Here is a 14,246-nt window from a genome sequence, read left to right as displayed (position 1 = left end):
CTCAGCCAAGTGCTAGAAGTGTGTATATTTATACTCTCTTAAAACTGTCACAGTATCTTGTTGCATTTACTGAATGCTTTTAATGCAGTAAGGATTGAGTTATTTGGTCAATATTTGGCCAGTAGCAGAAGGCAGAAAAAGATTTGTGGGTTAGTGAAGTTGCTTAGAGCCCCTCTTTAGATGAGGGTATCTCTGAGGAGAGTCAGTGGCACGCTAAGGATGTCCTAACTGTGCTTCTGCCGATGCTGTTTGTTAGCTGTGACTGCAGCTCAGCTGTCAGGCAGAGCGCACGGATAACAAAAACCAGGCTTTGCTTGAAGAGGCAGCAGTCTGATTCATGGTTAGCTGCAACACGATTTCATCTTGTCTTTGTATGGAAGGTAAAAGTATGTTATAATCTTTCTATAACTGTTCAAGCTAGCATGAATATTTTATCTCCAGTAGTCTGTGCCTCTCCATGCCTGTTCTCCAGCCACCATGTAACAAAAACAAAGCTGGTGCAGAAGCAGGAAGGGTTTCTGCATACTTCAGTCAGTGCAGCTGCTGACTCACTGGCATGTTTTCGGCACCAGAGAAATCTGATCTGTTGTAAAATATCTCAGTTCACTGGAAGGAACACATTCAGAAAATTTTAATTCTCTTTGGTAGGATATTGTGGATAAAACAATGCCAAAAATCTGTCAAACTGCATATTCTTAGATATTCTCTCTACAGTCATTGCAGCAAATCATGTAATTTTGTAATTGTGTGTATCCTGAATGCTTCATTCTATTCTCAGTATTAAGAATTTAGGAACTGAGCCTCTGAGTATTACAGAACCCCAGATCTGAAAGGGAGCTCCAGTGATACTCAGTCATACTCTCCTTCTCTGTTCATAGATTTTAATGGGGTTTTTTTTGTTAGTCACTATTCCTGATCTTTGGCTTTTTCCCTAACTTTCTGTTATTAATGATATGGTTTTCTCAGATCATGTGTTTATTTTATTCTTACATATACCCTCATTCCAAATTAACAATTAGATTCCTTTTCAGATATCTTTCTTCTGGCAAATATCTAGAGGTTTTGGGTTTCAGAAGTGCAGCATGTCTCAGGAAGCGACTCAGATGTTTGGTTTTCACTAATCAGTCTTGTTCAAGGGAAAATAGTAAACATCACACATATGTGGTGACTGACCAGCTCTACATCCTGATTTCAGCCTGATCCAAAGTTAGGATAACTGTGGATCTCAGTAGGTACCTCAGTCTTACATTATGCAAATTACATATTTATTCAAATTACAAAAGGCAGTTCAAACTGGGAAATTCAAGCATTTCCCAAAGTCTTTCAATAATTCAAAGCTAACATCTGAGTTCAACAGAGCTAGGTAGACTATTAGATACCTGCCTATATATGTGATCTTCCAGCCAGTGTAGGGCGGCAGACTAGACCATTTAATAGAAATAAGCTGGCAAAGGTGTTCTCCTACATGCCTGGACCCACCCAGATAGTGCCCTTTCTGGTTTCCTGACTCCAGCAGAGAGCATTTCTGGCAGCTTGTGCAATCAAACTTACCATGCCAGGGGACTGCTGCCCAAAGGGACACCCAGACAACTATTTCAGTGCCACTTGGAAGGCTGTCACACTGCTTCAGGCATTCTAAGAGAAAGAAGTCTCTGCTCAGAAGATTGGACAAATGGACAATGGAGATAAGGAAAATATTCCTCCTAATAAAGACACCTTTTTAAAATTTATTGTAGCCTGTTTGGGTTCAGGTGAGAAATCCTGTCGTTTTGGATAGAAGTTGGCAGTAAGTGGCGGTCCCCTGTGCTGGCAGTAAACACTCTGAGAAGAGGGTGTTAAGTGAGATGCCCTAGCAGATGCTTGCTCTATGCTTTCTCCAATTCTGCAGCAGGACTTAGCACATTTGTACTGGAGACTATGAGGGGGAGGCTCTCCCATACCCCCACCTTAAGCCTTGCTTCCACAGCTTGCTGTTTGGTATAATTGATTGAATCCCAGGGGTTCCTGAGAAATGTGCTTATTCAGTCAGCTGGAAGTCTTTTGCAAAGCTCACTAATCCCTGCATGTTATATAAATCCTACACCTGTCACAGGCAGTGTGACAGGAAAGGCTTTCTCAGCCCAACCTCTCATAGTTTATGTAGGAAGTGATGTCCCAGAGTCCCAGGCTGCTTTGAGTAACATTTGGAATGCATGAGTGTTAGGCATGCCAAATATCCTAGGGAAGATTTATGCTGGAATGTGCAGAATGCTGTATATTAGCTGCTATTAAGCCTCCTTGGCAAGAAATGTTTTCCTCTGCTTGTTTATTTGCATGGAGTCAGTGAAAAGTGTCTTCAAGTGCTGATCTTTACAGTATCACTGGGCTTCAGCATTAACAATGCAGAGAGGGAGATCATTTCCTCATGTTCACACACACTTGTGACACTTCCTGGAGTTTTGGGTTGCCCATTTTTCTCCAATGCCTGTTACAAAGGATTTTTTCAATTGTCTGATGAAATGGAGCCATTTTTATTATTGCTTTACATGAAAACTTAAAGTTAGGGGTACAACAGAAATACAGATACAAAAATTCAACACCAGATTGTTTATCTGATGTCATTCTGTTAATGATAAGCAAAGCCAGAGGATAATAAAGAGTAAAAGAACAGTGAAATATGCTGGTGCAAGCAAAACTGAAGTAGCAAATACCACCTGAATTCAGCTTTTTAGGTGAAAAACTTAGGGAGTGGATGGGTCTATTGCACCTTATCAGTCATTCCCCTTTCTGTTAGCCACTGATGTATGCTAATAGTCAGAGGACACTGTTTTCAGTGTAAGAGAAGTTTTATTGGTTCTTCAGAATCTTGGAGTTATGCTATAGAATGCCAGTCAAGCTGATACCTTTATGCATTATTAGGGATAGTTTTTAAGTACAAAATTGCATCTGGGCTAAGATGATAATTATACTATTATAGGTGATATAGAAAAGTATGGGCTAATTAATTCTCTCTTTCAGAGAATCTTGGCTGTCTGGATGGGAGCCATGCTTGGTGTTCAACATGTAGCTCTTTGAATCTGTCCTCAGTGCTGAGTTTATCCATTCCATTTTCTCTTTTGTGAAAATTGCTTTAATGTACTTCCCTAAAATACCTTTTCGCAACACAACTCTGAATGCAAACACAAAGAAAGGATTTTACAGTGCCTGATGTTTGCCAGTCTTTAAATGGATTTTTAATTATACATTTCAGTTCTCTAATGCAGAAGATAAGTAGTCAGCTATTTAGCTGCAACTTCATTTCACTTGGGAAGAGCTGGAAACTTACTTTGCTTGGCAGTAGAACACCACAGAACACTAATCACTGGGGAGAAAAAAAAGTCCATTTTTCTGTAACTGTTTTGCCTTTTGGGACAATCTTCTTCTGAAGTGTGAACTGTGAGACCTGTTCCCTCAAAGAGGAATCATAATTTGGGAAGCAAACCTGGCTCAGATGAAGGGCCCAGGGACACCATCTTCATAAGCACACCAGAGAGTTGCTGCAGAACAGCAAAGTTACTAGTACAGGGCTGCAAAGCAATGCCAAAGCATCCCAGTGAAGTACTTGTTGGCATGGGTAATTTGTCAGCTAAGCAGTTCTTCCTTCTAAAGTTTTACTGTATTTTCTGCTTTATTGTTTTAGTTGCTTTAGTAAGAAGTTTATTTTACAAGTCCTTTACCTTGATAACACACTTCTCTGTGACATCTCATCTTGTTATCTATGCACTCAGATGATGTTTTGTGAGCCAAATAGTGTTTTCATTTTGCTACTGTAGTAACTAGACTGACTTACCTTCCCAGTAATACAGAAGCTTCTTAGTCCCGTGTGTTTGATGTTGGTAGCCCTCCCACAAAAACAGGTACCTTGAAGATACTCTTCAGACAAAAGTACCACCATGGAGAATCCTGTTAGTTTACTAAACTTTGAAATGTCTTTGAGAAATAGAAATGTGTATGTTTTTGTTGTTCCACTGGTCCATTGGCTCCTGTTGGGTTGCCATGTGTCTGCCTTCTGCCTGGTGGGAGAAGCCTTTGCTTCCATGAGCCCAAAAAATCAGATTAAGAAACAACAGAAAGATCAGATTGAAATTCCCTAGTAAAATCTGAAGATGGAAAGAGCATTGACTCCTTGAACAGAGCACTAGGAGATGCTGGGGCAGTTCTGATGACTCACATCCTATAAAAAACTATAGTATCTGAGTTTCTGGATGGAGACAATTGTGGATTTTGTTTAAGCTGTTCAGGATTCTTGCTCCCCAAGTCATCCTTAAATGAGAGCATGATATGGTTGTGACAGACTCTTCTGTATAGCTATCCTGTCAAAGTCTGCAGAGATTTGTTTTAATGTCTTATGTAAGGTAAGATGTTTTTATATTTCTCATTCATCTTTAGTGATATTTCTTTTATTTTTATTATTTCAGATCTCTGAGAAATATGGGCTGCCAGTTGAAAAGATTGCAAAACTTTATAAGAAGAGTAAAAAGGGGTAAGTTAGTTACCTAACTAACTAAGGATCTATTTCAGGATCCTTTAGAATTATTCAGAGATCTCAATTATACATGGGGCCTCATGATGCTGCCCATGGGCAGCACAAACTCCTTCAGGAGATATACCCATGTGCTTGAAATCTTCATGTCTATGGAGACTGTAAGGGATGGCAGAAGAGGAAACATGGATCTCCAAACTGTGTCTGACCAGTATTCATAAGCTTAGTGTGAAGGAAGGGTTTGTGGATCAGATATGTGGATAAAGTTTGTTTTGTAGACAATGAGCTTAATAACATCGTGGAGGGCCAGCATGGGAGGTGCTGCCTTTGCTGTGAATGCAGTGTGGAGTCTTCCTGCAGTGTTAGGAGGAAGTTAGCCACTGTCTTATTCTGAAAGACAGGCAGGCAATGTTTGCTGCAGGGGTTTCAGCTGAATAAATTTAGTCATGAACATCACAACTGGACTTTTAGAATAGTTAGGCTTCTGCTCCTTGCCATAAAACTAAATCTCTCCACTTCAACTGTTTTTTAAAGTTCTATTTAACCACAATATTGTAGCAATATAATTTTAAACCAGTCATTTATTTTCAGCTGTAACTAACTTAGGGCATTGTTGTCCGGAGATTTCTTTAGCTTTTGAGAAGACAGGAGAAACTTCTCAAGTTTTGCTTCTTTCTAAGTGACAGAAGAAACAGTTGGAGGTAAAGAGCGAGGAGAACACTCATATACAGTTGTGATAGTCATTGTTGATAGTCTCACATCCAAGCTGAGTTCTAAGTCTGTGAGCTGTGTGCAAAGCACAAACTACACTGCTTCCCTATGTTAGCAGCTCACACCACAGAGGTGCAGCAGCTCTCACGGTGTGCCCGAGGAGTAGCATGGATTTTGCCCTGTGGGGGCCACCACCAGGCATGGGAAGCCTGGGATCTGAAGTGCAGCTCATCTGTGGGTAGCCTAAGTGCGTTAACATCCCAGCACTGGCATTTCCCTTAACTGCTCTGGCAAGGAGCAGCCTCTAATCCAAAGACTATAAGGGACTATGGGGCAGATCTTGAGGATAATTCCTACTAGAGAGCCTGTACTGGCATGTGCTATAGTCTGGTTTTGTGTTGTAGAGAAGCAAATACATGTGGCAGAGTGTATAGCTTTTCCTTTCATTGTCCTGGTACATAAAAACATTGATTTCTGCCTTTGTCACCAGCATCCTGGTAAACATGGATGACAACATTATTGAGCACTACTCCAACGAGGACACATTCATCCTGAACATGGAGAGCATGGTTGAAGGCTTCAAGATCACACTGACAGAGATCTAGCCTCAGGCAGAGCCTTTTTGTAAGGAACCACAGCATTTCATCCTTCTTGGAAAGCAGATTCCCCATTAACTTGACAGACATTGATCAGAGAAACTGTTACAAGACTGCATTGAAAATACTGTCCATTCTGCACAAGTGCACCCACTGTAGATAGACTTGGGTTTGTCAAGCACAAGGCCATTCACATTAACCTGGTCCCTTATTTATTGTTCCTCACTCTTTAGTGTACAAGCAGTTACCAGCCCCCAGATTTGTAACCAGATGACCCACTGCAAATGTGAAATGCAGCATTTTAATCCATACTTCAGTGTGGATAAGCTCATTCTAAAACACCTTCGGTAACTATGCTGGTCTAACTTCAGAAATCTGGTATAAATCACTTTATCAGTAGTTGCCTCTGTCAATGCTAAAAATCTGTTGCAGTGCTAAAAATGGGCAAAGTGGCTGACAGTTCACTTGCTCAGACTGATCTATATCTCTCTATACCATATAGTCTTGCCAAATACCTCTGGTAGTTCTCAGCACGTAGCAATGAGGACTTGTAAGTAAATGGAAAAGAAACCATTTTAACCTTGTATATAATGTTTATAATATGCAATAATATATTTTAACTACTGTATGTGGGCATGTTTATTGCCACTATGTTTTTGTATGTATTTGGTTTAGGGTTTAATAGAATCTTTCCTAGAGGATTAAATTGCTGCAATCTGTTCAAGAGTGTGTACTAAGAAGCTGATAACTGAATCTGTACTCATATGCTCCATCCTTGCTCACACAATTATACATTGAAATATTAGAGCAGGCTCAGGCTCTCTCATGGGTCCTGGATGCTCTGGCACAAGGGGGCCCACCTTAGGTGCCCAAGTCCCATCTGTAGGTACCCGAGTCTCCCATCCAGCTGTAACAAAATCCAAGAGACACCACGTGTCTGCTGCCTGGTTTGCCAAGAGATACAGAAGGGACTTCTTCCTGGTCGTCTGCCTTTGATGACGCAGAGGCTCCTAAAGTGGTCTTTTCTCAAACCTGTGGTGAAAAGGTTCTTTCTGCAGCAACCTGTGCATCAAAGCATTCCTCTAGACTGTAAGAAACAGGACTTCAAACTCTTCCTTTTAAGTGTATTTGCTCTTGTATTTCCATTGAATGATTCTGTTGTGATTCCTAGGACACTTGGGTGATGTATAAGCCTGGGCTTGATGTAAATATTTAATCAAAACTGGAACAATTTTTCCAATGGAGACTGAGTATCCCACAACTGAGGAGTGGAGATTGGTCTCTCAAGGGCTGCATCTGAACCCAAGTTGAACTACATGGTTATTCCATCAAATTCCACACCTGCCTTACGAATTCTGTGAAGAGATAAAAGTCGTGCAGGCTGAAATCATACCAGGAAAAGGGTTCAAGGGCTGAATGTCCCTAAAATATCCAAACCCCCATCTCTCTCTCTCCATTCCAGCTCCTCTGGCTGTTGTAAAGAGCTCCTCACTTAGCATATAATTCCATGAGTTTCAGTTGCATTTTATTCTCTATGCACTGTACATGGATCCTGTGTGACTGACAGAAGTGTGGGTGCTTTCCTACATGCAGCCTTTAGAGTTAATTATTTTCCTTCTAAAACTTTCTCTAATTTAGTCACACAACCTTTATTATTTGGTGGTTAATGGCAGAGAGAAACACTGCCATGTTTAACAGGGTTCAGGTAGTAGTGTTTTGAGCTGTGTGGAGCTATTTACATTCAAGCAAAGTAGCTGGGATAACTGATCAGTCTGATTTGGCCATACCTGCATGAATTGTCCTGTAAGTTCGTGCACACTTTCTTAACTTCATTAGCAGCAGCATCCCATTAAAATCTCTTCCTTTAAAGAAATGTTAAGTACATGTCAAGGTTTCTGTGGGACCAGAAACTATTAAAGGTTCAGGCTGGTAGCATCAGCACTAACATACCCAGAATTCACATATGCCTGTAAAGCAAAGTGTGTATTCTGTGTTTCTCCTGCCCTTTTATTTTGTCTTACACTCTTTCCCCGTCTGATGCAGAGTTCTGTTGTAATTTCCTTAATTTTATATAAAAATGCACTCCAGCAACAATGCTCTTGCTGCCCTGCTCAAGAGCAAACAATATGGGAATATAAGAGATTTATGATGATTCAGTTTGTTTTTCTTTGGCTCAGACAGAGATAAAAAGTCTGTGCTGACTTATCCCAGATATTTTTTTCTTAAAGAAAAAAAAAGAGGACAGTTTGGACAGGAGGCATTAGGAACTGGGATCAGCACACAGGACTGGTGAGCAATACTGTTAGTTCTTGTATTTCTCTGTTGGTGTCTGGAATCCTCAGAATATCATCTGGGATCTCTCAGCTGGTCAAGATGTCTGGGCAGAAGCTGCAGGTGAAGCAAAGGAGTAAATGTATGCAGGAATTGAGCCCTAGTTCTGCCCCCAACAAACCTGCTGTCCAAGGGAATACCTGGGGCTGGCCTGGGTTGGAATGTGCTGCATTAAGAAAGGCCAGGAGAGAATTTAGAGTTCACAGAGCAGGACAGGTAGTCCTGGCAGCACCAGCACTCAGGTTAATGGGATGGTTTTGTCTTACATTTGGGTTGAGATGAGCTGAGATCTCTTGGGTGCAGCATTCTGTGATGAGGAACAGTGTAGGATCAGTGAGAAGTGCAGTGCTCCAGGAATACTAGGGCTTAAGGAGTTATCTTTCCATTGTCATTTGAGGAGCTTTCAGTCTGCCACTGTCCAGAAAAGGAAAGTTGCTTCCAAGATTAACTGAAAGCTATTCTAAATACATCTTAAAGTGTGCAAATTCCTGATAGTAGAAAGCTAATACTTCTGCCTTTAGTTCCTTCTTACAGTCTCAATGAAGTTATCAGGAAGGTGACTACATTGGTGGTAAGATTATTTTAAAACAGCTAGAGCTTGGTAAGGACGATCACCCTTAACTTTATCTGCCAGGGTCTGAGGGCTTTGTTTCTCTGCTCCAGATACAGGTGCATCACAAGCACTAAGGCTGAGTATCCATGCTGCACCCCTTCAGTTGTAGTTATAGCATCAGCTGCTGGAGGAGCACTGAACCTTGGATGCTGGTTGTGGCCAGCTGCAAGCTCTCAGGGTTCACCTTGTTTGTCCAAATCAGCCCATCAGAGTGCTGGGAAAGGGGCAAGAGTGGTATGAGTAATGCAAACTTCTGAAGCAGTGGCTGCCTTGTGCCCTGCTTGACTCAGATATCCTGAGGAGTACACGTGTAAGGAGTGCTTACATGCATATTGTTTAAAATATGCGTGTTGCTTTTGTTTGATAAAAAATATTGATTAATGCTCGATCTTCCAAATATTATGAGTTAAATGGAAGTAAGATTTGGCTACTGTTCAGTACAGGACAGGAATATCTGCCTTGCCTCCTTTTGTCTCTTTGTGGCACTGCTGTGGTTGTTTATTTAAAGGAACAAAATTCTCATTTCCTTCTCTTCTTCAAGACAGCAATCTTGAATCTTGACTAGTGCAGCCTGAGAGTGGCTTGCTGTTCAGTGCATTTTCCCATAGCAGTGCTGTGTCTGTAGATGTTATGTTTTGAAAGACTCTAGATAGAGATGTACAAAAGGAGAACAGTCTTCTAATTTTGGTTCCTGCTGCAGATTTGGCACTTAATCCGTCCACTTGATGTTTTATTATGAAATCCCATTCAAATTCTCAAATTCTAGTTCTTTCTTACAGTCATCTGCTGATATTTCCAAAATAAAGTGCATCCCTTGAGTGAAGCTTTGTGGATGTACGATGATAACTCCATCAAGACATTTTGGAGGATTTCTAACACTGAATGTAAACTACAAAGAAAAGAATGTTTTTTTTCATGTGTGTCCTCTCTCACAAAGTTTTTGGTCAATGGAATTCAGAGATCAAATGTCTTTCTTATATATTTTTCTCTTTCATTCTATGAATTGTTTAAATGTAAATTAATTCAAACAATTAGTAAAATCTAAACTCTCTAGCTGTCAGAGATGCTGTATATTGATTGAAGTGGAACTGGAAAGGAGTATCTTATGACTTATAAAATGTAAAGCTTATTAAATGTTTATATGCTCTTCCATTTCCTATTAATTGAGACAAGATACAAACAAGAATGTTTGTGCCAAAGATTGTGACAAGCCGTCTTTCTGGCAAACAAGGAAACTTAATGTATAAATAGTGTGCTTTTATATTAAGAATATAGCTCATGTAACTTAATAGTGTTGCAACTGGGAGAGGGGTTTGATAAGCTGTAAATACAGTTATTTTATTTTTTGTACATTTTTAAGAAGGAAAAAAAAATAAATATTCCTATGTATGAGATATTTCTGTTGTTGTGGTGTGTATTACTACATCTCTCCAGGAGAGACAGTATCAGTATGTACCAGTACTTGAAGAGGGTGCAGAGAGGATGGAGTCAGGCTCTTGTAAATGGTGCCTATGACAGGACCTGAGGCAAGTGGACACACACTAAAACACAGGAGGTTCCCTCTGAAATCAGGGAATGCTTTTTACTGTGTGACCAAGCACTGGAGTAGGTTGCCCAGAGAGGCTGTGGAGTCTCTATCCCTGTAGATTTTTAAAAGCTGCCTTGACACGGTCCTGGACAACCAACTCTCATTTGCCCTACTTGAGCAGGGGGATTGGACCAGATGAACTACAGAAATTTCTTCCAAGCCCAACTATTCTGTGATTCTGTGACTTGTTGGAGTGTCCTGGGAACCTGGCTGGAAGCACTGACACTAACATCTTTGTGACTCCTGGGCACCTGAGTTGAGATCCTTACCCACATCTACTCCAAAAGCACTGAAGCATACCTGGCCACTTACCTTGCAGTAAAACATTTTCACCAAACATTTTATTCTCCACCAGTTGAGTCTGACTTTTCACACAAGATTCAGGAGGTGAGGACATCTTAGTAGGTGGGAAATTGCTTGGGAAAGCATCTGCCTCAGCAAAGGTTGATTCCCCAAGCAGTAGCAGGACAGCCCTGTCGTACAGTAGGGTGGAGGAGTTCAGTGCTCTGGATGAGCAGTGCAGGATGAGCCAGGATCAGCTCCCATGGAGCCCATTAAGGTAATCACATTTCCTGGGCACTGCCTGTGATAGATGTTTAATTATGTTTTATGGGAAGTGGTTTTACTGAGTGGCTCTTAAAATGCAAATGCTTTAAAGCTGCGTGGCTGGCAGTGCTCCATCTGCGAGGCCATGGAGGGGTGAGGAGAAGTGTGGTGGCTGATGGGAACCACTGCACCCACTGCGTGCTCAAGGCTTGGACTGTGTCTGGCATGGCTGAGCCAGGCTTTAGCAAGGTGACTCGGGTCACCTTGATTCAAGGTCATTAAGAAGAACTGACCCTTTTTTAGGAGCAGGGGGCAAAACACTCCACCTCTAGCTCCTGACCAAAACTTTAGGGGACTTACTGGAGCAGCAAATCTGTTGTTTTTGGCACCTTCCCAATCTCTTGGCTCAATTTGTGCTGCAGAACACACTGATATAGATTCTGGAGCACGCTACTCCCCAGATGGGGCCACGAGCTACAGGATCACAGGTTCCCTCCTCTCTGAGGTGGTGGGAGGTCCACTCCGGGAGTGAGGGAGTGCAACATGCTCCACTGCCTGCAACATGCAGATGCCTTTGCACAGGGAGAGGAGGGACAGCAAGAGTAGTAAGTGGAGGATTTTAGCACCCCTATACAAATAAACATCTCCTTACACGCAGTCTCTTTATGCTAAATCGTATGATGGCCCTAAGGGGAGGGTGAGGAGAATGTACATCACAAGGAGTCTGGCACACTGGAAGCTTGTGTAATAAATCTTGTTTGCACTGAGCACAGGACATACCTGAATACTGCAACTGATGCTTCATTCCGGCTCCAACCTGTCTCAAGCTCAGATTAATGTGCAGTTCCACAAATAGGCATTTTTATTTAATCTCAAAAGGAAATAGGCACTGGTTTCTGTTACCTACAGTGTGCTTTAAACTACTTTTTGCACTCAGCTAATCCCAGCTCCAAATTTAACCTAGGTAGAAATTGGAGGAGCTTAAGGAGCATGCACAGAAGCATCAGCCAGCCCTCTCCAGAGCCTGTCTAGGCTGGCAGGAGTCCCTACTGTGACAAGCTCTGCTGCTGCCTCATCAGCCACGTCTCAGAGCAACTAACCACAGCTACCACCCTGCCCATGCTCCCTTGCCACATCCTGCTCCCTTGATGGTGTGATAGTCATTAGGAGGTCAAAAAGTCCCCTAAACCTGCAGAGGGATTTATCTATCACAGGGAAAGTTGCTGTCAGTCAGCTAAGCTGCTCTTTCCAGCTTCAGAGGACCAGGGCTCTCAGCCTTGTGCTGTCCTTCCTTTGCTTTTATAACCCACTTCATGATATCCTCCTCCTTGCCCAGCTGCTGGCTTTAGCTGCTGGAGTAAAAACTGTGTTAGCAGTGGAGTCCCAGCTGGCTGCGATGTGCCAGCCCAGCACCCGTGCACAGCTTAAGCCCTGGCTGAGCCCTCCAAATTGGCTTTCACAGCTGCTGACTGTGCCCACAGCAGTGAGCGGGACAGGAGCTGTGAAGGCAGCAGGCAAAGGCTTCTCTGGGGTTTTCTCCCCAGACCATGGAGCTATGTGAGGCTTTAAGGCTCCACTGTGAAGGGAGTAAAGCGCATGCACACCATCACTAGCTGCAGCAGAATGTTTATTAGTAGGAAAGAACATTTAGGGGATTTCAGTAGGTGAATATTTTTGAACTGTTGGTGTCCACCACACATTGGTTTTCATCAAGATTGTTCAAGGTCACATATTTATATAAGAAAGCAATAATTAATATTTAGGTGCAATCAGTAATTCCAGTATGAAAAAGCACCATGTCACAAAACAATTTACAATACAAAAGTCTTCAAAAATCTAACATTTAAAAACAATATATTTGTTCAACAGTAATAACAATACAGTAAAAAAAAATTATTTCCCTTCAAACAATACTGCTTATATATTTTGGCACTCAGAAAGAAACTGTCACATATGTGCCTTTTTAGCCACACAATGCTGTTTTGTGAGTGTCTATATAACAAGGAAATACATGCTTTTGAAGTCAGTCATTTTGCCAGGTGCAGTTTGAACTGCTTTCTCCATTAAAAAAAAACAAACAAACAAAAGAAAGCTGAAAGAAAAGTAACTCCTAAGCTGCAGCATGTCTTGTCTTTTGGCCCATGACACAATCTGGAGAAGCATCTCAGACTCAGTATATCTAGTAAGTCAACCCTGCCTGAAAGGCTGGATCTGAGCCCCACTTCACTCTCCAAACCTGACAGAAAATGTAGACCTAAGCCATTCAAATGGTCCTGTCTTTTAGGAACTGACCCCAAGTTCTTGCTATATTAAGCACCCCAATAAGATTCTGACCCTAAAATTGCTGCTCAGGCTCTTCTTTTCCTTAATTCCCCTCCATTTTAGTTAATTCATTTTAAAGTCACTTGCACAAATTGTCTTGCAATGTGAGCCCACCGTTGTTGTGCTGGCACAGCCAGCAGTTCCAAGGAAAACCAAATTCCAAGGAGCATACATTGGGTGAGCTACGGGGTGAGGGTGCCTGATGCCAAGGGGGTGCCCCGGGTCAGAAGACATTCCTCCCAGGTCTCCTCCTGGGGCCAGGGCTGGCACACAGCATGGGAGGGGGGAGCATAAGAGAGGGAAAGACAAAAGTAGACTTTTCAGGAAGAATTCGTTTCCACTCAAAACTGACCCCTATTAAAAGTGGAACGCAGGTGCTACGTGCCGGGTGAAACACCAGTGCCTGCGTGCAGCTATGACAGCCCCTGAAAAAGGCTGATTCTAGTGAACATGCAGTCCTCGGTGCTATCTCTAAAAGCTGAACAATAACAAAAAAATTTTTAAATAGTTTTTACATCTTACATCAAAGATGCCACTACAAAAACACAATAGTATCACACATTAATTAGTACAGTCTTAAAAATGCAAACCAACGCTGGTAAGACTCCCATACATTCTGCATATCATATGTACAGAGGAGAAGAGCTTCTCGAGAGGAGAGGACAGTCATAGAGAGATAATCTTCTGTTTTCTGAGTACATTGCATAATACAAAGACATTATCAGCAGAAGAAAACTCTATTCTAACACTAAGAGCTCAGGAAAGTCCTAACTGGAAGTTAATAGCTGGGGAAACAGTGCACGTGCTGGGGGGCACAAAACATACACAACCCTCCGCCAAGTTCTCCATCTCCTTTGGTGGCCTGATCATCTACTTTCATTTTATCCAGTAGGTTTAACATGTTGCTCTGTGGGTACAGACTCCCAAAGCACAGAACAGCACAGGGCCACATCCCCAAAAGCTGTCCCTGGTATGCCTGAAAGCCACTCGTCTCTACATGTCCTTCTCATGGGCTTTGCCGGGCAGAGAACCAGCTGG

The 14,246-nt window shown here is 42.0% G+C and overlaps 1 protein-coding gene across 7 annotated transcripts in view; it reads left to right on the top strand.

Annotated features, from left to right (window-relative positions):
* Window positions 1-6,360, top strand: part of GRHL2 (grainyhead like transcription factor 2) — a 61,556-nt gene extending 55,196 nt beyond the window's left edge. For all 7 annotated transcript variants that reach the window (XM_068183717.1, XM_068183722.1, XM_068183710.1 and 4 more), the window contains 2 exons: window positions 4,437-4,501; window positions 5,703-6,360. In XM_068183717.1, coding sequence (XP_068039818.1) covers window positions 4,437-4,501; window positions 5,703-5,817 — 180 coding nt within the window. In that variant the 3' untranslated portion in view covers window positions 5,818-6,360. The remainder of the gene's footprint in view (window positions 1-4,436; window positions 4,502-5,702) is intronic.
* The last annotated feature ends 7,886 nt before the right edge of the window (window positions 6,361-14,246 follow it).

Source organism: Anomalospiza imberbis, chromosome 1 (genome assembly GCF_031753505.1).
Source record: "Anomalospiza imberbis isolate Cuckoo-Finch-1a 21T00152 chromosome 1, ASM3175350v1, whole genome shotgun sequence".
NCBI classification, from domain to species: Eukaryota; Metazoa; Chordata; class Aves; order Passeriformes; family Viduidae; genus Anomalospiza; species Anomalospiza imberbis.
Note: the sequence above shows the minus strand (reverse complement) of the source record. Positions and strands in the feature narration are given on the sequence as shown.